The sequence below is a fragment of the Pristiophorus japonicus genome, unplaced genomic scaffold (genome assembly GCF_044704955.1).
Source record: "Pristiophorus japonicus isolate sPriJap1 unplaced genomic scaffold, sPriJap1.hap1 HAP1_SCAFFOLD_361, whole genome shotgun sequence".
Lineage (NCBI taxonomy): Eukaryota > Metazoa > Chordata > Chondrichthyes > Pristiophoridae > Pristiophorus > Pristiophorus japonicus.
This window is the reverse complement of record NW_027253446.1, coordinates 345,040-365,009: the sequence shown is the minus strand read 5'-3', so window position 1 is coordinate 365,009 and position 19,970 is coordinate 345,040. Positions and strand designations below refer to the sequence as shown.

At 49.5% G+C, this 19,970-nt stretch overlaps 1 protein-coding gene across 1 annotated transcript; it reads left to right on the top strand.

Moving 5' to 3' along the window:
* The first annotated feature begins 5,421 nt into the window (after nt 1-5,421).
* Nucleotides 5,422-17,821, top strand: LOC139250269 (complement C1q tumor necrosis factor-related protein 3-like). The gene is made up of 4 exons (XM_070872768.1): nt 5,422-5,441; nt 5,529-5,606; nt 7,938-8,031; nt 15,142-17,821. Exons 1-4 carry the CDS (start codon nt 5,424-5,426, stop codon nt 15,531-15,533), a joined length of 582 nt encoding a protein of 193 aa, XP_070728869.1. The 5' UTR covers nt 5,422-5,423; the 3' UTR covers nt 15,534-17,821.
* Nucleotides 17,822-19,970: the final 2,149 nt, after the last annotated feature.

Here is a 19,970-nt window from a genome sequence, read left to right as displayed (position 1 = left end):
CAGAGATATGGAGTATGTACAGCAGGCACCTCAAAGCACTGGAGAAGTACCATTGGCAGGATAGGTGCACCAACGTCAGTGTCCTCGCTCAGGCTAAAATCCCCAGCATCGAAGCACTGACCACACTCGATCAGCTCTGCTGGACGGGCCACATCGCCCGCATAGAAACCTAGAAATTTACAGCGCAGAAGCATGCCTGACAGGAGACTCCCAAAACAAGCGCTTTACTTGGAGCTCCAACGCGGAAAGTGAGCCCCAGATGGGCAGAGGAAACGCTTGAAGAACACCTTCAAAGCTTCCTTGAAAAATTGTAACATCCCCACCAACACCTGGGAGTCCCTGGCCCAAGACCGCCCAAAGTGAAGAAAAGCATCTGGGAAGGCGCTGAACACCTCGAGTTTCTTCGCCAAGAGCAAGCTGAAGCCAAGCGTCGATAGCGGAAGGAGCGTGCGGCAACCCAGGCACCCACCCACCCGTTCCTTCAACCACCGTCTACCCCACATGTGACCGAGACTGTAGGTCCCGCATTAGACTCTTCAGTCACCCGAGAACTCATTTCTAGTGTGGAAGCAAGTCATCCTCGACTCCGAGGGACTGCTTATGATGATGATGCTGTTTGTAAAAGCTTGCTGTGCGTAAATTGGCTGCTGTGTTTCCTAAAACAGTGATTGCACTTCAAAAGTACTTCATTGGCTGTAAAGAGCTTTGGGATATCCAGTGGTCGTGAAAGGCGCTATATAAATACAAGTCTCTTGTTTTACTTTCCACAGATACGGTCTGACTTGCTGCATAGAAACATAAAAACAAAGAAAATAGGTGCAGGAGTAGGCCATTCAATAAGATCATGGCTGATCATTCCGTCAGTACCCCTTTCCTGCTTTCTCTCCATATCCCTTGATCCCCTTAGCCGTAAGGGCCAAAAACTTGCAGTAGATTCGCCGCGAGCAGTTTCCACCAGTCTCTGATTTGTTTTCAGATTGCCAGTGTTATGTCTTTACACACGACAGCAAATCAACACGAGGCACATACTGCAGACAAGGTCACTCTGTGACCTGTACCTTTATTCACAGGACCAAGAAGTGATGACCCTGCGTGGGACCTCCCTTTATATACCTGGATGACCAGGTGAGGAGTGTCTCCCACAAGTTCACCCCCTGTGGTCAAGGTGTGCATTTCTCAGGTGTATACAGTGTACAGTGTTGTTACATAAAGGTTACAGTTATGTGAGGTTACAAACATGACATCACCTCCCCCCCAACGTCTTTGGGTCAAAGATTGAGTCTTTCAGGCGGTCGACGATCTCTCGTGGAGCGCCGCAGTTGGAGCTCTGGTTGTTGAGCCTTGGCATGTGTCTTTGTCACTTGTGGTGATTCCGGCTTGTCCGGCTGACTGCAGGGACTGTACATGCTGCTGACGGTTCTTGTTGCTCGTTCACTGGCAGTGGTGTGGGCAGCATCTCATGATTTTCCTCAGGTTCCTCATTGTCCATGCTGAACCTTTTTTTTACTTGGTCCAGATGCTTGCGGCATATCTGCCCATTGTTGAGTCTGACCACTATGACCCTATTCCCCTCTTTACCAATTACAGTACCCTCGAGCCACTTGGGCCCCACAGCGTGATTAAGAACAAATACAGGGTCATCGATTTCTATCCATCGCCCCTTTGAGTAACGATCGTGGCACTCATGTTAGGACTGGCGCTTGTCCTCAACAATGTTTGACAAGACTGGATGAATGAGGGACAGCCAAGTTTTAAGTGTACGTTTCATGAGTAGTTCCGCTGGCGGGACTCCTGTGAGCGAGTGCGGTTGGGACCTATAGGCCAGCAGGAGGCGCGATAGATGGTATTGAAGGGAGGGTCCTTGAATCCGGAGCATGCCTTGCTTTATGATTTGGACCGCATGTTCCGCCTGGCCATTGGAAGCCGGCTTGAACGGCGCTGTCCTGACATGTTTGATGCCATTACCCGACATGAACTCCCGAAATTCAGAGCTAGTGAAACACGGGCCGTTGTCGCTAACTAAGATTTCCGGCAAGCCGTGGGTCGCAAAGACCGCACGCAGACTCTCCACTGTGGTGGATGTCGTGCACGAATTCACTATGATGCACTCGATCCATTTTGAGTACGCATCAACAACAATGAGAATTATTTTTCCCATGAACGGGCCCACGTGAATACGTGACCATGGCTTGGTGGGCCAGGGCCACGGGCTGAGTGGGGGCATTGCCCAGTTGGTCACACGTCGTGCACCTGCGAACACAGTGTTCCAGGTCTGCATCAATTCCCAGCCACCAGACATGTGACCGGGCAATGGCCTTCATAAGCACGATGCCTGGGTGCTCGCTGTGGAGTTCCCTGATGAATGCTTCCCTACCCCTCTGGGGCATGACTACCCGGCTGCCCCATAGTAGGCAGTCGGCTTGGATGGAGAGTTCATCCATCCGTCTGTGAAACGGTCTGACCTCTTCAGGGCATGCTCCGTGTGCGGGCGCCCAATCCCCAGTCAGGACACATTTCTTAATCAGAGATAGGAGGGGATCTCTGTCCAGGTTTTGATCTGGTGGGCTGTGATGGGGGAGCCTGCACTGTCAAAGACATCGACAGCCAAGACCATCTCCGCGCTTTGCTCCGCTGTCCCCTCAGTGGTGGCCAGTGGAAGCCTGCTGAGCGCGTCAGCGCAATTTTCAGTGCCGGGCCGGTGCCGGATGGTGTAGTCATACGCAGCCAGCGTGAGAGCCCATCGCTGTATGCGAGCTGACGCATTGGCATTGACAGCTTTGTTGTCGGACATCAGGGATGTTAACGGCTTGTGGTCCGTTTCTAACTCGAACCTTCTGCCAAAAAGGTACTGGTGCATCTTTTTCACCCCGTAGATATGTGCGAGTGCTTCATTTTCAACCATCCCATACCCTCTTTCTGTTTGGGAGAGCGACCTGGAAGCATAAGCCACAGGTTGGAGTTGGCCCTCATCATTACTCTGCTGCAACACGCACCCAACCCCATAGGATGATGCATCGCATGTCAAAACCATTATCTTACAGGGGTCGTACAGGATCAATAACTTATTAGAACAAAGCAGGTTCCGCGCCCAATTGAAAGCCCGTTCCTGACAGTCCCCCCAAAACCAATCGCAACCCTTGCGCAGGAGCACGTGTAATGGCTCCAGCAATGTACTTAAGTTCGGTAGAAAGTTCCCGAAATAGTTCAATCGTCCCAGAACTGAACGCAACTCTGATGTGTTGCCGGGCCTGGGCGCGCGACGGATCGCCTCCGTTTTGGATTCGGTGGGCCAGTTCTCGTCTGCGGCAACCCTCCTGCCCAAAAACTTGACCTCTGGGGCCAAAAACACACACTTGGACTTCTTTAGTCGCAGGCCTACCCGGTCCAGTCGGCGTAGCACCTTCTCCAGGTTGTGGAGGTGTTCCTCGGTGTCACGACCTGTGATAAGGATGTCGTCCTGAAATACGATTGTTCCGGAGATGGATTTTAGCAGGCTTTCCATGTTCCTCTGAAAGATAGCGGCTGCTGAACGAATGCCAGACGGACACCTGTTGTAGACAAACAGCCCCTTGTGCGTGGTGATGGGGGTCAGTAGCTTGGATTCTTCAGCCAGCTCCTGGGTCATGTAGGCCGAACTGAGGTCCAACTTGGTGAACAGCTTGCCGCCTGCCAGCATGGCAAAAAGATCTTCCGCTCTCGGAAGCGGGTTTTGGTCCTGAAGGGACACTCGGTTGATGGTGGCCTTGTAGTCACCACAGATCCTGACCGAGCCATCCGTTTTTAGAACAGGGACGATGGGGCTTGCCCAGTCGCTGAATTCAACGGGTGAAATTACGCCCTCTCTTAGCAACCTGTCCAACTCACACTCAATTTTCTCCCGCATCACATACGGCACAGCTCTGGCCTTGTGGTGCACTGGTCTGGCGTCCGGGGTAATGCGTCTCCTTACTTTGGTGCCTTTGAAAGTCCCGACGCCAGGTTGAAATAATGACTCGAACTTTAGTCGGACCTGTGAGCATGAACTTCGCTCCACAGATGAAATGGCGTGCACATCCCCCCATTTCCAGTTCATCTCGGCTAGCCAGCTCCTCCCCAAAAGCACAGGACCGTTTCCTGGGACAATCCAGAGTGGCAGCCGGTTCTGAGATCCATTATGTGTGACCACCAACATTGCACTGCCTAGCAGTGGGATGATCTCTTTGGTGTACGTCCATAATTGCGTGTCAATGCGTTCTAGTTTGAGTCTGCTAGCTCTGAGTGGCCACAGTTTCTCGAATTGTTGGACACTCATAAGCGACTGGCTGGCTCCTGTGTCCAGCTCCATGCGTACCGGGATGCCGTTTAACAGTACTCTCATCATCATCGGTGGCATTTTTGTGTATGAGCTGTGGATGTTTGCCACCTGGACCCACTGAACTTCAGCGTCCATTGCTGTGTCCCAGGCATACCCCTGCCTTGCAGACCCCTCTTGTGGTTCATCCACTTCGTAAACCAGCCTCGCTGCGGGCTTCCTGCACATCCTGGCTAAATGTCCACTCAAGTTACAATTTCTGCAGATGAATTGTTGAAACCGGCAAGTCTTCGCAGCATGTGTGCCTCCGCACCTCCAGCATAAGCTGAGATTGTTCTGAACAAAAGAGCTGTTATCAGGCATTCCTCTCTGATTGTCTCTTTGATTACTCTTGAGCACTCTGTTTGTGGGTGTCAATGGTCCCATCCCGGGACGTATTGTCCCTTGTGATGGTGTAAATGTCCATTCAACCTGCCATTGTCTCTGTTGCGGGCCCACCCTATAGTCTGTTACTGCCTGGTTGGTGGCGAATTGCCCTTGAATTTCCACCAGTCTCTGATTTGTTTTCAGATTGCCAGTGTTCTGTCTTTACACACTACAGCAAATCAACATGAGGCACATACTGGAGACAAGGTCACTCTGTGACCTGTACCTTTATTCACAGGACCAAGAAGTGATGACCCTGCGTGGGACCTCCTTTTATATACCTGGATGACCAGGTGAGGAGTGTCTCCCACAAGTTCACCCCCTGTGGTCAAGGTGTGCATTTCTCAGGTGTGTACAGTGTTGCTACATAAAGGTTACAGTTATGTGAGGTTACAAACATGACAGCCAGCATGTGAAGTGTTTTACTCTTGTTGATTTGGGGGACTGGGTGGTGGTGCTGGGATGAGCGAGTAATGTTGACCTGACTTGTGTGCGGTTTCAGAGAAGCAGCATTTTCTCACCTCGGGGCCTCTCTGGCATTCTAGCCTTTGCTGAACATTGTTGATTTTCGCACCACTTGGCTGTGGTTTCCTGGCTATAGAGACCTTTGGACGAAGGGGCAGGGTCTTGTGAGAAATACCACTATAAAGAGAATCTAAAAAGCTGGACCCGCTCACACAGCAACAGCACGTGTGAAGACAGCAAGATGGCGTCACGGAGACTGGTAGAGCTGACCTAGAGTTACCCAAATCATCTTTTAGTCTTTTGGCCTGTTCAATCTATCTAAATATGTTTTTGATTTATTCCACAGAGAAATCTGGTGTTTTTGATCATCCTCCAGAGCATCAGTCTGATCCACGCATCCAGGAATCTGCGTAAAGATTTCCAGGTGAGGATAAAAACTGAATTGTAAGTCTGTCTCTCTCTCTCCATCATTGGTTCCGTCTGTCTCTGTATCTCTCTAGTTATCTCTCTCTCACTCTCTCTTTCAATCGCTGACTCCCTCCCTCTCCCTCCCTCCCTCTCTCTATCTCTCTCTCCCTCTCTCTATCTCTATCTCTCAATCTCTCCCTTTGTCTCTCTCTCACTCTGTCTCTCTCTCCCTCACTCTGTCTCTTTCTCTCCCTCACTCTGTCTCACTCTCTCCCTCACTTTGTCTATTTCTCTCTCTAGTTATCTCTCTCTCCCTCTCTCCATGTCTCTCTGACTTAACTTCTCTCTGCTCCTCTCTCCCTTTCTCTCTGCCTCTCCATCTCTGTCTCTCCCTCTCGCATTGTCTCTGTCTGTCTCTCTGCCTCTCCTCTCTAGTTATTTCTGTCTCTCTCTGTCTGTCTCTTTCTCTCTCTCCATCTCTGTCTCGTCCTCCCTGTCTCCCCTCTCTATCTCCCTGTCTCTCTCTCCACACCCGCCCCGCCCCCCGTCTCTCCCTCTCTCTATCTCTCTCCCTCTTTCTATCTTTCACTCTCTCCCTCTTTCCATCTCTCTCTCTCCCTGTAACTCTGTCTCTCTCTCTTTCTTTCTCTGAATTGACCTCTGCCTCTCACGGTTCCTCTCTCTCTCCCTTTCTCTCTGCCTCTGTCTGACTCTACCTCTCCATCTCTCTCTCTGTCTCCCTCTCTCCCCCACTGTCTGTCTCTCTCCCTGCATCTCCCTCTCTGCCTTTCTCTATCTGTCTCTCCTTCTCTGTGCCCCTCTCTGTCTCTCCCTCTCTCTCTGCCGCTCCCTCTCTCTCTCTGCTTTTCTCTCTCTCCCTCTGTGCCCCTCTCTCTCTATGTCTCTCCCTGTCTGTCTCTTTGTCTCTCCCTCTCTGCTTTTCTCTTTCTCTTTGTCTCTACCTCTCTGTCTCTTTGTCTCTCCCTCTCTCTGTGCCTCTCCCTCTCTATCTCTGCCTTTCTCTATCTGTCTCTCCCTCTATGCCCCTCTCTCTCTCTATGTCTCTCCCTATCTCCCTCTGTCTGTCTGTCTCTCCCTCGCTCTCTCTGTCTGTCTCTCCCTCGCTCTCTCTGTCTGTCTCTCCCTCGCTCTCTCTGTCTATCTCACTGTCTTTTGGTTATTCTCAATATATCGTGTTCTTTCTCTCCATCTCTCTGTATTTCTCTCTCTCCCTTTGTCTTTCTCTCTGTCTCTCACGGTCTTTCTCTTTTTGTCTCTCGCTCTTTTTTTCTCTTGATCCCTCTGCTCTTTCTGTCTCTTGGCATTTCACTCTCTCTCCCTTCCCCTCTTAGTCTTTCTCCCCGTCTCTCGAACGTATTCCCTCCCTGTATCTCTTGGACTTTCTGTCTCTCGTTGTACTGTGGGAGATTGTACCGTGAGACGTTGTAATATCCTACGGCAATGTTAAATCAGTAGTCTCACCATTCTAGGAATGTGGTTAATATCCCATTGGTCCTGTAGGAAAGGGTTTGCTTTAGTGAAATGATTGTACATGGTCTGTGGAAAGGACATTCCTCATTGGACAAATGACCTTCTCCCATTCATCTGATGTCCATTGTCTTAACTTTGGGAATAAGGAGAGGATTGCCCTCCTGGAAATGTATTGGAGATGGCTTCCATGGTGAAGCTCATGGTCTGCGGGAGGAGTTAGACATGTTGGAGGAATGAGACTTCCTCAGCCCATTCTGTCTTACATGTCTGGTGTCAGCTGTGGCTCAGTGGGTAGCACACTTGCCTCTGACTCAGAAAGTTGTGGGTTCAAGTCCCACTCCAGGAACTTGAGCACATAAATCCAGGCTGACACTCCAGTGCAGTGCTGAGGGAGTGCTTTCAGATGAGACGTTAAACCGAGGCCCCGTCTGCTCTCTCAGGTGGACGTAAAAGATCCCATGACACTATTTCGATGAAAAGCAGGGGAGTTATCCCTGATGTCCTGGTCATCATTTATCCCTCAATCAACATAACAAAAACAGATTATCTGGGTCATTATCGCATTGCTGTGTGTGGGAGCTTGCTGTGCGCAAGTTGGCTGCCGTGTTTCCTACATTACAACAGTGACTACACTCCAAAAGTACATTGGCTGTAAAGCACTTTGAGACAGCCGGTAGTCGTGAAAGGCACTATATAAATGCAAGTCTTTTGTTTTTTTAATATTCTTCAATCCATTGCCTCCCTATCTTTAAAAATCCCTCGGGTTAGTACAGCCCCCAGGGACAAGCTCATGAGAACGAATTGGACCATCGCTTGTCTAACGATATTAAATTAAAATTTTCCCTATTATTTTTAGGCGGATGTCCATGAAATGAGTGGTCAAAGGAATGAGCTGGAATTTATCGAGGAATCGCAGGCCAAGGTGGAACGTCTGCCCTCTGGGCCAGTCAGTGAGTAGTGTTTCAACTGAGAAAAAGGCTTTTCTCAACCAGTTTCTCAACTGAGTTTCTCGGCTCAGGTCAGCGTTTGGGGAAACAATAATTGAGAGATAATTGTGGGCGAGTTCCTCATCACAGTTATTTGTTTGCTGCTGAACAATCTATAGTAATTATCCTGTTAAATTACTGCATCTCACTCTCTACCTGCTATTCGGTTCTAAATAATGGTGAGGGCGATGGGGAGTATCATAGAATCATAGAATCGGGGAGTATATAGAAAGATTATGACACAGGAGGCCATTCGGCCCATCGTTTCACTACCAGTCACAAAAGAGCCACCCAGCCTAATCCCACTTTCCAGCACGAGGTCCGTAGCCCTGTAGGTTACGGCTCTTTAATACACATCCAAGTACTTTTTAAATGTGATGAGGTTTCTGCCTCCACCACCCTTTCAGGCCGTGAGTTCCAGACTCCCAGCATCCTCTGGGTGAAGAAATGTTCCCTCAACTCCCCTCGAATCCTTCTACCAACTACTTTAAATCTGGTTATTGACCCCTCTGCTAAGGGAAATAGGACCTTCCTATCAACTCTATCTAGGCCCCTCATAATTTTATACACCTCAATTAAATATCCCCTCAGCCTCCTCTGTTCCAAGGAAAACAACCCCAGCCTATCCAATCTTTCCTCATAGCTAAAGTTTTCCAGTCCTGGCAACATCCTTATAAATCTCCTCTTTACCTTCTCCAGTGCAATCACATCTTTCCTGTAATGTGGTGACCAGAACTGCACGCAGTACTCCAGCTGTGGCCCAACAAGTGTTTTATACAGTTCAAACATAACCTCCCTGCTCTTGTGTTCTATGCCTTGGCTAATAAAGGAAATCATTCCATATGCCTTTTTAACCACCTTATCGACCTGTCCTGCTACCTTTAAGAATCTGTGGACAGATACTCCAAGGTCCCTCTGTTCCTGCACACCTCTCAGTATCCTCCCATTTATTGTGTATTCCCTTGCCTTGTTGCCCTTCCCCAAATGCATTACCTCACACTTTTCTGGATTGAATTCTATTTTGCATTTTTCTGTCCAACTGACCAGTTCATCGATATCTTCCTGCAGTCTACACCTTTTCTCCTCACTGTCAACCACACGGCCAATTTTTGTATCATCTGCAAATTTCTCGATCATGTCCCCTACATTTAGGTCTAATTCATTAACATAAACTACAAAAAGTATGGAACCGAATACTGAGCCCTGCGGAACCCCACTGGAAACATCCTTCCAGTCGCAAATACTCCCCTCAACCATTACCCTTTGCTTCCTGCCACTGAGCACATTTTGGATCCAATTTGCTACTCTCCCTTGGATCCCATGGGCTTTTACTTTTTTGATCAGCCTGCCATGTGGGACCTTGTCAAAAGCCTTCCTAAAATCCATGTTATCTACATCAAACGCACTGCCCTCATCGACCCACTTTGTTACCTCCTCAAAGAACTCAATCAAGATAGTCAGACACGACCTTCCTGTAAAAAATCCATGCTGACTGCCCTTGATTAATCTGTGTCTTTCTAAATGAAGGTTTATACTGTCCCTCAGAATTGATTCCAGTAATTTGCCCACCACCGAGGTTAAACTAACTGGCCTGTAATTAATCGATTTATCCTGTCCTGCATTTTTAAACAATGGTCTAACGATAGCAGTTCTCCAATCCTCTGGCAACACGCTGGTAGCCAAGGAGGATTGGAAAATGATGGTCAGAGCCTCTGCAAGTTCCTCCCTTGCTTCTTTTAATAGCCCAGGATATATTTCATCCGGTTCTGGTGATTTATCTATTTCCAAGGATGCTTAACCCCTTAATAATTCCTCTCTTACTATGTTTATCATGTTCAATATTTCACTCTTCCTCCTGAACTTCAACGTCAGCATCGTCCCCTTCTTTTATGAAGACAGCCACAGAGTATTCGTCAGGGTTAGGTCAGGGTCAGGGTTGTGGTTGGGGTCAGGCTTAGGGTTGGGTCAGTGTTAGGGTTGGGGTTTGGGTTAGGGTTGGGGTTCGGGTCGGGGTCACGGTTTGGGTGGGGGTGAGGTTCGGGGTTGTGGTCAGGGTTAGGGTCAGGCTTAGGATTGGGGTCAAGCTTAGGATTGGGGTCAGGCTTAGAATTGGGGTCATGGTTAGGGCTGGGGTCAGGGTTGGGTTGGAGTCAGGGTCGGGGTTGGGGGTCAGGGTCAGGGTTAGGGTTGGAGTCAGGTTTGGCTTCAGGGTTAGGGACGGGGTTGGGGTCAGGGTTAGGGTTGGGGTCAGGGTTAGGGTCGGGGTCAGGGTTACGGTTGTGGTCAGGGTTAAGGCTGGGGTCACGGTTCAGGTTGGAGTCAGGGTTGGGGTCAGGGTTATGGTCAGGGCCAGTTTCAGGATTGGGGTCAGGGCCAGGTTTAGAGTTGGGGTCAGGGTTGTGTTGTTTCGGGCAGTGGAGCAATGTTTCCCCGTTATCTTCGATTTTTGATCGGCTGACACTTTCCATTGCTTACTATTCCGTCTTTTTTGCCTTTATTTGCTCCGTCTCTTGATTGTACTCCAATCCTGGAGTACCCTGTTACTAAAGGATGGGTTGTGCTACTTCGGGTCGTGCAGCAATGTACCACCTTGGTGTTTTTTTATTTTTATGGTTAGGGTTCAGGTTCGATAAATGCAGAGTATTAGAGCATTAGGCCTTTGGATTGCTTTAGATTCGGGTAGGATTAGGAGGAATGGGGTCAATGTTTTGATTTGGGTTGGGATTCGGGGTGGGATCTGTGTTTTATGATTAGGCATTAGGATTGGTTTTGGTGTGGGGATGTATTAGGGTCAGTGTATTCGAGTGTTCGGATTGGTTTTGGTGTAGGGGGTGTATTAGGGTTAGAGTATTCGAGCGCTAGGATTGGTTTTGGTGTGGGGATGTATTAGGGTCAGAGTATTCGAGCGCTAGGATTAGTTTTTGTGTAGGGGTGTATTAGGGTCAGAGTATTCGAGCGCTAGGATTGGTTTTGGTGTAGGGGTGTATTAGGGTCAGAGTATTCGAGCGCTAGGATTGGTTTTGGTGTCGGGGTGTATTAGGGTCAGAGTATTCGAGCGCTAGGATTGGTTTTGGTGTAGGGGTGTATTAGGGTCAGAGTATTCGAGCGCTAGGATTGGTTTTGGTGTAGGGGTGTATTAGGGTCAGAGTATTCGAGCGCTAGGATTGGTTTTGGTGTAGGGGTGTATTAGGGTCAGTGTATTCGAGTGTTAGAATTGGTTTTGGTGTGGGGGTGTATTAGGGTCAGTGTATTCGAGCGCTAGGATTGGTTTTGGTGTGGGGGTGTATTAGGTTCAGAGTATTCGAGTGTTAGGATTGGTTTTGGTGTGGGGATGTATTAGGGTCAGAGTATTCGAGCGCTAGGATTAGTTTTGGTGTGGGGGTGTATTAGGGTCAGAGTATTGGAGCCTACCAAACGGTTTAGTCCATTCCCCGTCCCAGCTTGGTTGTCAGTGTTCAGTCCCCCCAGAGATTTGAGTTATGGCCTGTGACTCCCTGTGGTTATATTTAGGGTTAGTCCGGAGTGGTTCAAGTCCGTGTTTTAAGAGGGTTTGTCGGGTTTCCGTCTGTCCCCTGCTTTGTCTGCTTGTCATGATTCAAATTGCCTGCGATTTGAGTGGGGCCCCCTGTCATCTGTCAGTTTGTCGGGATTCCGATCACTTGTGTTTAAAACTCCGTATCGCTGCGCGATGGGTCTAGTTTTTGTCGTGTGGGTCGGGGTGGGGGGGCTTGTTTGGAGAATTTCTTGTTGTTGTTTTCGTGTAGCGGGTTCCTCGGTCCGAGCTTGGGCCACGTGGGGGAGGGAGGGGAGAAAGGGACAGATTGTTTTCCCCGGTGTGGGGGCTTTTTCCGCGGGGATCTGTGGGTGGAGGTCAGAAGGAAGCTGGACAGAAATTGGTCGATGTATAAGAAATTCCGCACTCACTCGGGGGTTAGAAGGGGTGGTTCTCGGCCTGCTGTCCGGTTGATCGGTGTGTGTCGTTTTCTCGATGAGGCCTGACGTATGTTTCGCCCTTACTTAGGCTTCATCAGAGGCCGGAGGAAAAAAGGGGTTGGGAAGACAGAGCAGATCAGGCTGAAAGCAATGAGTCGAAAGCTGCAGAGAATTCTCAGGCTGCTTACCTGCGGACAGGTCAGGCGCAGGGTTAACAACGTGCGGTCCCGGCCTGCAAGACCATCAGCAGGCCAGGGCCATTAGAGGGAGCAACGTGCAGCAGCATACCACTGCAGGGAGCATCGTGTGCTGCTGCAGGAGGGCGACGGCTTCGAAGAGGGCGACAGGATTGGATATCACCAAAATCCAGGTTGGTGATTGGAGCGTGCACAGGTACAACAGGAACAGCGAGCTCGGTGCGAAGGAGCGGCCAGAGATTGTAGAGGGACATGATCGGGGCCCAGGAGAGGCGTGAGTTCGGGGCCCAGAAGAAGCGAAGGCCCAGGGGCAGCATGGGCCAGCCCACACTGTGATATGTGTGCACACTGGGTCTCCAGTCGTCTTGGTTAACCCTTGCCACTGGACCAAGACCTCGCTCTGTCGAGCTCGTGTGGTGGCTGGTGTGCAACGGGCACCACACATTAAAAAAATCCACGCACAGGCATTTTCCACCCTTCAACATGTAGTTTTGGACCTTGAATATCAGGTCCCTCATTGAAACACCTGTAAACTCATCCCTTTTTGGCGTGGAAGCAAGTCATCCTCATTTCGAGGGACTGCCTATGATGATTCATTTAGTACCTCACCCACATCCTCTGCCTCCACAAATAGGTCACCATTTTACTCCCTAATAGGCCCTACTCTTTCCTTCGTTATCCTCTTGCTCTTTATGTAATTGATTCTACTTGCCAGTATTTTTTCATGCCCTCTTTTTGCTTTTCTAATTTCCTTCTTAATTTCACCCTGCACTTCCTATACTCTGCTCGGCTTTCTGCAGGGCTGAGCTCACGATATCTGATATAGGATTCCCTTTTTTGCCAGGGGGCTCTAAATTTGTCAGTTCTACCCTTTTTCTTGGTGGGAAGATGTTTACCCTGAACTCCATGTACCTCCCTCTTGAATGCCTCCCACTCCTCTGGCACTGATTTATCTTCAAGTTACTGTTTCCAATCCACTTTTGCTAAATCAGAGTAAAATTGGCTTTCCCCCAGTTTAGAACCCTTACTCCTGTTTTTTCTTTGTCCTTATCGCTAATTATGTTAAATCTAACTGAATTATGATCACTAGCACCAAAATGCTCTCCCACTGATACCCCTTCCACCTGCCCAGCTTCATTCCCTAACACTAAATCCAGAACTGTTCCCTCCTCTTGTTGGGCTTGCTACATATTGGCTAAAAAAAACTTCTCCAGAATGTAATTGAGGAATTCTGTGCCCATTGCACCTTTTCCTCTGATGGTATCCCAGTTAATATTCGGGTCATGAGAACCCACTGCTGTTACTGCCCTATTGTTTTTGCACTTGTCAGAAATTTGCTGACAAATGAGTACGGCCAGATGCAAGTCCATGGCACCATTGGTGGTTCAGCTGTACGGCAGGGTCGAGGTGGATGATCGGGCAAGCAATAGTGATAGGATATTCCATAGTTAGGGGAACAGGCATTTCGACGGCCACAGGCGTGACTCCAGGGTGGTATGTTGCCTCCCTCGTGCCGGGGTCAAGGATGTCACCGAGCAGCAGCAGAACATTCTGAGGGGGGAGGGTGAACAGCCAGAGGTCATGGTTCATATTGGTACCAACAATATAGGTAGTGACTACACTTAAAAAAACACTTCATTGACTGTAAAGTGCTTTGGAATGTCCAGCGGTCGGGAAAGGTGCTATTTAAATGCAAGTCATTCTTCTTTCAGTGACACAGGTAGAAAGAGGGATGATTTTAGGGAGCTAGGAAAGAGCTTAATAAGCAGGACCTTAAAAATGAGTTATCTCCAGATTGTTCCCGGTGCCACGAGCTGGTGAGTATAGAAACAGGAGGAGAGAGCTGATGAATGCGTGGCTGGAGAGATGGTGCAGGAGGGAGGGTTTAGATTCCTGGGGCATTGGTGCCAGTTCTAGGGGAGGCGGGGGAGGTGAGACGTGTACAGGCCGGACGGGTTACACCTCAACAGAGCCGGGACCAATGTCCTCACCGGAGGGTTTGCCGGTGCTGGTGGGGAGGGTTTAAACTAATTTGGCAGGGGTTGGGCTCCTGGATGTAGCATTAGAAAGGGGAAACAAGGTGCACAAAGGATTGGGAGAGACAGCGAGCACTAGAGTAAGAAATAATACAGTATTAGGTGGGGTCAGTCTAAGAGAGAATACAAGAAGATTTAATATAGATTTATAGTGCATGTGTGTAAATGCACATAGTGTGAGCCGCAGTCCCAAATAACCACATGGGAATAAGATGTTGTGGCGATAACGGAGAGCTGCTGATAAATGGCCAGTATTGGGGGCTGGAAATTGACCACGCACCCGTTTTTTCTGAAAGCTGTCGTGGTTGTTCGAGTACTCTCCGATTTTACTTTGTTGTTAGTGTGATCTGTAACTTTAGTTACTGGCTGTTTGAAAATGTGCTGCAACATTTTGTAATATCTCCATTTAAAAAATAATTTGCTTTTTATTTTTCCTGCCAAAGTGGATAACCTCACACTTTCCCACATTATACTCCACCTGCCAAATGTTTGCAATTGGCAAAAGAAGCAGAGGGGAGATGAGAATATTTCAGGCAGTGCATTCCAGATTACAACAACTCGCTGTGGAAAATATTCTCATCTCCCTCTGCTTCTTTTGCCAATTGCCTGAACTCTGTGTCCTCTGGTTACCGACCCTTCCACCAGTGGAGGCAGCTACTTCTTATTTACTCTATCACAGGAACAGGAATGGGACATTCAGCCCGAGGCTGAATTTTAACTCTCGCTCCAATTTGAAGGTTCTGCCCCCCTTGTGGTGGACTTGCCCTCGCCCCCAGAGGAAGCAGTTTCTCTCCATGCCCTCGATCCACCTTCACCTTCCAGCAGCAGTTGGTGCTGCTTCTGACAACCTCGATGTTAAAAGGTAATCTCAGCGATGATGTATCGAATGGCCACTTTCTGTCTTTCAGAAGCTGATGTTGTATTCAATGTGATGTGCTCTAACTCAAATCACGTGATAGAACCAGTGAATCCCATCATCTACGATGAGGTCCGCGTGAACCAGGGCCAGGGCTACAGCACCGAGACTGGGAAGTTCACCTGCCCCATGAGTGGCCTGTACTTCTTCAGCTACTCTTCACTCCCGGGCCGGGGGGTGCACACTAACGTAATGCTGATGAAGAATGACCAGGAGGTCAGCTGTATCCACAGCGCGCTGCCCGTGGACAGCTCCCAGCTCTCCGAGAGAAACGTTATCCTCAATCTCCAGAAAAAGGATCAGGTGTGGGTACAACTGCACAATGGCGACCTCCGGAGTAACGCAGGTTCTTTGAGCTTCCAGGGATTCCGTCTGGCTGAGTAAAGGTGCCGAACAGGCACCTTGGGTCTAGGAATTATGCCCCTTCCTGGACATTTTTGCTGGTAGAAAAATGCTTAAATATGGCTGTGCTTTTAATGAATTAACTTGAGCTAGGCTGAGCAATGAGCAATACTTACAGGCACGGTAGCATTGTGGTTCGGGTTGTTCCTGGATTGGTAATCCAGGGACCCAGACTAACGATCGTGAGACGTGAGTCTAATCCTATCACGGCAGCTGGGGAATTTAAATTTAGTTAATTAAATAAATCTGGAATAAAAAGCTAGAGTCAGTTATGTAATTGTTGTAGAAACCCATCTGGCTCACTAATGTCCTTTCGGGATGTAAATCTGCTGTCCTTACCTGGTCTGGCCTATATGTGGCTCCAGACCCACAGCAATGAGGCTGACTCTTAACTGACCCTCTGAAATGGTGTAAGGAAGCCACTCAATTGTATCAAACCGTTACAAAGGAAGTGTACTAAATCCTCACCACACGGACTGCAGTGCCCCAACACCACCTTGTCAAGGACAATGAGGGACGGCCAATAAACGCCGGCCTTGCCAGCGATGCCCACATCCCGTGAATGAAAAAAAAATCTTCGCTAGTGAATGTACAAAGGCACAGTGAGAGGCAGAGAAGGTGTCGGGGGGAGAGTTTGCGGCAGTGTTGAAAGCTGAAGAGTTCTAGATTCCCACTCCCCTGTATGTGAAGAGCTTCCCGACATTTTCCCTGAACGGCCTGGCTCTAATTTTAAGGTCCTGCCCCTTGTTCTAGGCTCCCCCACCAGAGGAAAGTCTCTCTCTATCTATGCTGTCAAATCATCGCATCATCTTAAACACCTCAATTATGTTAATCTTCGATACTCGAGGGAAAGAAGCCGAGTCTATGCAACCTGTCCTCATAATTTAACCCTTTCAACCTGAGTATCATTCTGGTAAATCAGGGCCGATACATCCTTCCTGAGCTGCGGGACCCAGAACAGAATGCAGCGCTCCAGGTGGGGTCTAAACAGAGCATCACACAACGGTAGTATAACTTCCACCCCTTTCTATCCCAGCCCCCTTGCCTGTGCCTCTCCAGTGATTCCAGTGCAGCACACACTCACAGCATGTCACTGGAGCAGGAGATTCCACGTCAGCACAAAGGCCTGGTACAGAGAATCTCACGTTTGAAGTATGCTGGTGCTCTGGTATTGTCCTTCAAATACCAGATCGTTATTAGCATTTGGAAGCAAAGGACTTGGAGATTTTGCACCAGACCCAACTGACCCTATCGGAGTCAGCCCTCCCTCCACCAGGCTCCTTCAGGGATTTCTGTGGTGCTCCAGGGACAGAAGGAGACAGAAAATCTGGCTGCTGCACGGGAGAGCCAAGTGAGCTGGAGCAGCAGTGCTGTGATTGGAATATGCTGACCATGTGCCTTCTGCTCCAGCACGATTAAATGAACCCGCGAATGGTTGGCCATTGATTACCCTGCTGATGGACCAGGGGGTGAGTCGCCCTTTCAAACTCCATTACAGTTCTGTGCTTGTGGTCAGTCCTTCCCCTCCGAGTCAGAAGGTGGTGGGTTAAAGTCTGACTCCTGAGACTGAACCCAATAATCCAGGCCGACACTGTCAGTGCTAGTGCTGAGGGAGTGCTGCACTGTCGGAGGGGCCGTCTTCCTGATGAGAAATTAAACGAATCAGGTGGATGGAAAAATCCCACAGCCACTATTTGAAGAAGAGCAGGGGAGTTCCCCCCGCTGTCTTGGCCAATTTTTATTCCTCAATCAACATCGCTAAAAAACAGATTATCTGGTCATTCTCACATTGCTGTTTGTGGGAGCTTGCTGTGCACAAATTGCCAGCATATAAATGGGAGTTCTTTCTATCTCTTTGTTCTATGCAAAATGGCTGCAGCTTTTTCCTCAGACCACAGGCTTACTAATTAAATGGCACCTATCGCAGAGACCTGCTCAATCTCTTCCTGCTTTTTTGAAACAGTTTGCCATGGGAACCTGGAACTGATTGTTGCGAATATTAGCGGCGGGACCTTTAGCATGTGACATCTGGCATTCCCTGGTCACGTATTGTGACCCAGCTATTATCATTTATTTACAATGAGATAAAACCTTTGTTGAAATAGCGGGAAGGCAATGCCATGTGAATGCTGTAAACACTGACTGGGTAATGTAAGCAGTGACATTCCCCCGGCACTGAATCCTGGCAGGGCAAGTCACTGCATTGATCCAGATTGTTGACTGATGATTTTAACATAGAATGCAACATTAAACGCAGTTTTTAATTCAAATACTCTGGCTTTCTTTTGCACACTCAGTATTTGGACACCAACCATTGCCCCATGATCTCTACCACCGAGAAGGACAGGGCAGCAGGTGCAGGGAAAACCACTCCATCCTCCATGTTCCCCTCCAGGTCACACACCGTCCCGACTTAGAGATATATCACTGTTCATTCATCGTCGCTGGGTCAAAATCCTGGAACTCCCTCCCTAACAGCACTGTGGGAGCACCTTCACCACACGGACTGCAGCGGTTCAAGAAGGCGGCTCACCACCACCTTCTCGAGGGCAATGCCCAAGATCAGTGACCCTTTATACCCAGTGTCAGCATCGAGCACCCACAGGGCAGGTACAATACAGAGCTCCGTCTGCATTACCCCAACAGTGTATACCCCACGTTATACCCAGGGTCAGCATGTAACCCTGTACCCACAATGCCCAGGGTCAGTAAACCTTAATCCACATTGCCCAGGGTCAGTGACCTTTTCACAATGCCCAGGTCACTGGCCCTGTATCCACAATGCCCAGGGTCAGTGACCGACCTACAATGCCCAGGGTCAGTGACCTACCCACAATGCCCAGGTCAGTGACCCTGTATCCACAATGCCCAGGATCAGTGACCCTGTACCCACAATGACCAGGCCAGTGATCCAGCACCCACAATGCCCAGGATCAGTGACCCTGTACCCACAATGACCAGGGTCAGTGACCCGGTACCCACAATGCCCAGGGTCAGTGACCCAGTACCCACAATGCCCAGGTCAGTGACCTACCCACAATGCCCAGGTCAGTGACCCTGTATCCACAATGCCCAGGGTCAGTGACCCTGTACCCACAATGCCCAGAGTCAGTGACCTACCCGCAATGCCCAGGGTCAGTGACCCTGTACCCACAATGCCCAGAGTCAGTGACCTACCTACAAAGCCCAGGTCAGTGACCCTGTATCCACAATGCCCAGGGTCAGTGACCCTGTACCCACAATGCCCAGAGTCAGTGACCTACCCACAATGCCCAGAGTCAGTGACCCTGTATCCACAATGCCCAGGGTCAGTGACCCTGTACCCACAATGCCCAGGTCAGTGACCCTGTACCCACAATGCCCAGGGTCAATGACCTACCCTCAATGCCGAGGGTCAATGACCTACCCTCAATGCCGAGGGTCAGTGACCCTGTACCCACAATGCCCAGGTCAGTGACCCTGTACCCACAATGATCAGAGTCAGTGACCTACCCACAATGCCCAGGTCAGTGACCCTGTATCCACAATGCCCAGGGTCAATGACCTACCCACAATGCCCAGGTCAGTGACCTTGTACCCACAATGCCTAGGTCAATGACCCTTTACCCTCAATGCCCAGATCAGTGACACTTTACACAATAAGCCCAGATCAGTGACCTAGTACTCACAATGCCCAAATGAGTGACCTACCCACAATGCCCAGATGAGTGACCCTGTACCCACAATGCCCAGGGTCAATGACCCTGTACCCACAATGCCCAGATCAGTGACCCAGTACCCACAATGCCCAGATCAGTGACCCAGTACCCACAATGCCCAGATCAGTGACCCAGTACTCACAATCCCAGATCAGTGACCTACCCACAATGCCCAGATGAGTGATCCAGTACCCACAATGCCCAGGTCAGTGACCCTGTACCCACAATACCCAGGGTCAGTGACCCTGTACCCACAATGCCCAGATCAGTGACCCAGTACCCACAATGCCCAGATCAGTGACCCAGTACCCACAATGCCCAGATCAGTGACCCAGTACTCACAATCCCAGATCAGTGACCTACCCACAATGCCCAGATGAGTGATCCAGTACCCACAATGCCCAGGTCAGTGACCCTGTACCCACAATACCCAGGGTCAGTGACCCTGTACCCACAATTCCCAGGTAAATGACCCTGTACCCACAATGCCCGGGTCAGTGACCCTGTACCCACAATGCCCAGGGTCAGTGACCCTGTACCCACAATTCCTAGGGTCAGTGACCCAGTACTCACAATGCCCAGATCAGTGACCTACCCACAATGCCCAGGGTCAGTGACCCTGTACCCACAATGCCCAGGTCAGTGACCCTATACCCACAATGCCCAGGCCAATGACCCTCTACCCACAATGCCCAGGTCAGTGATCCAGCACCCACAATGC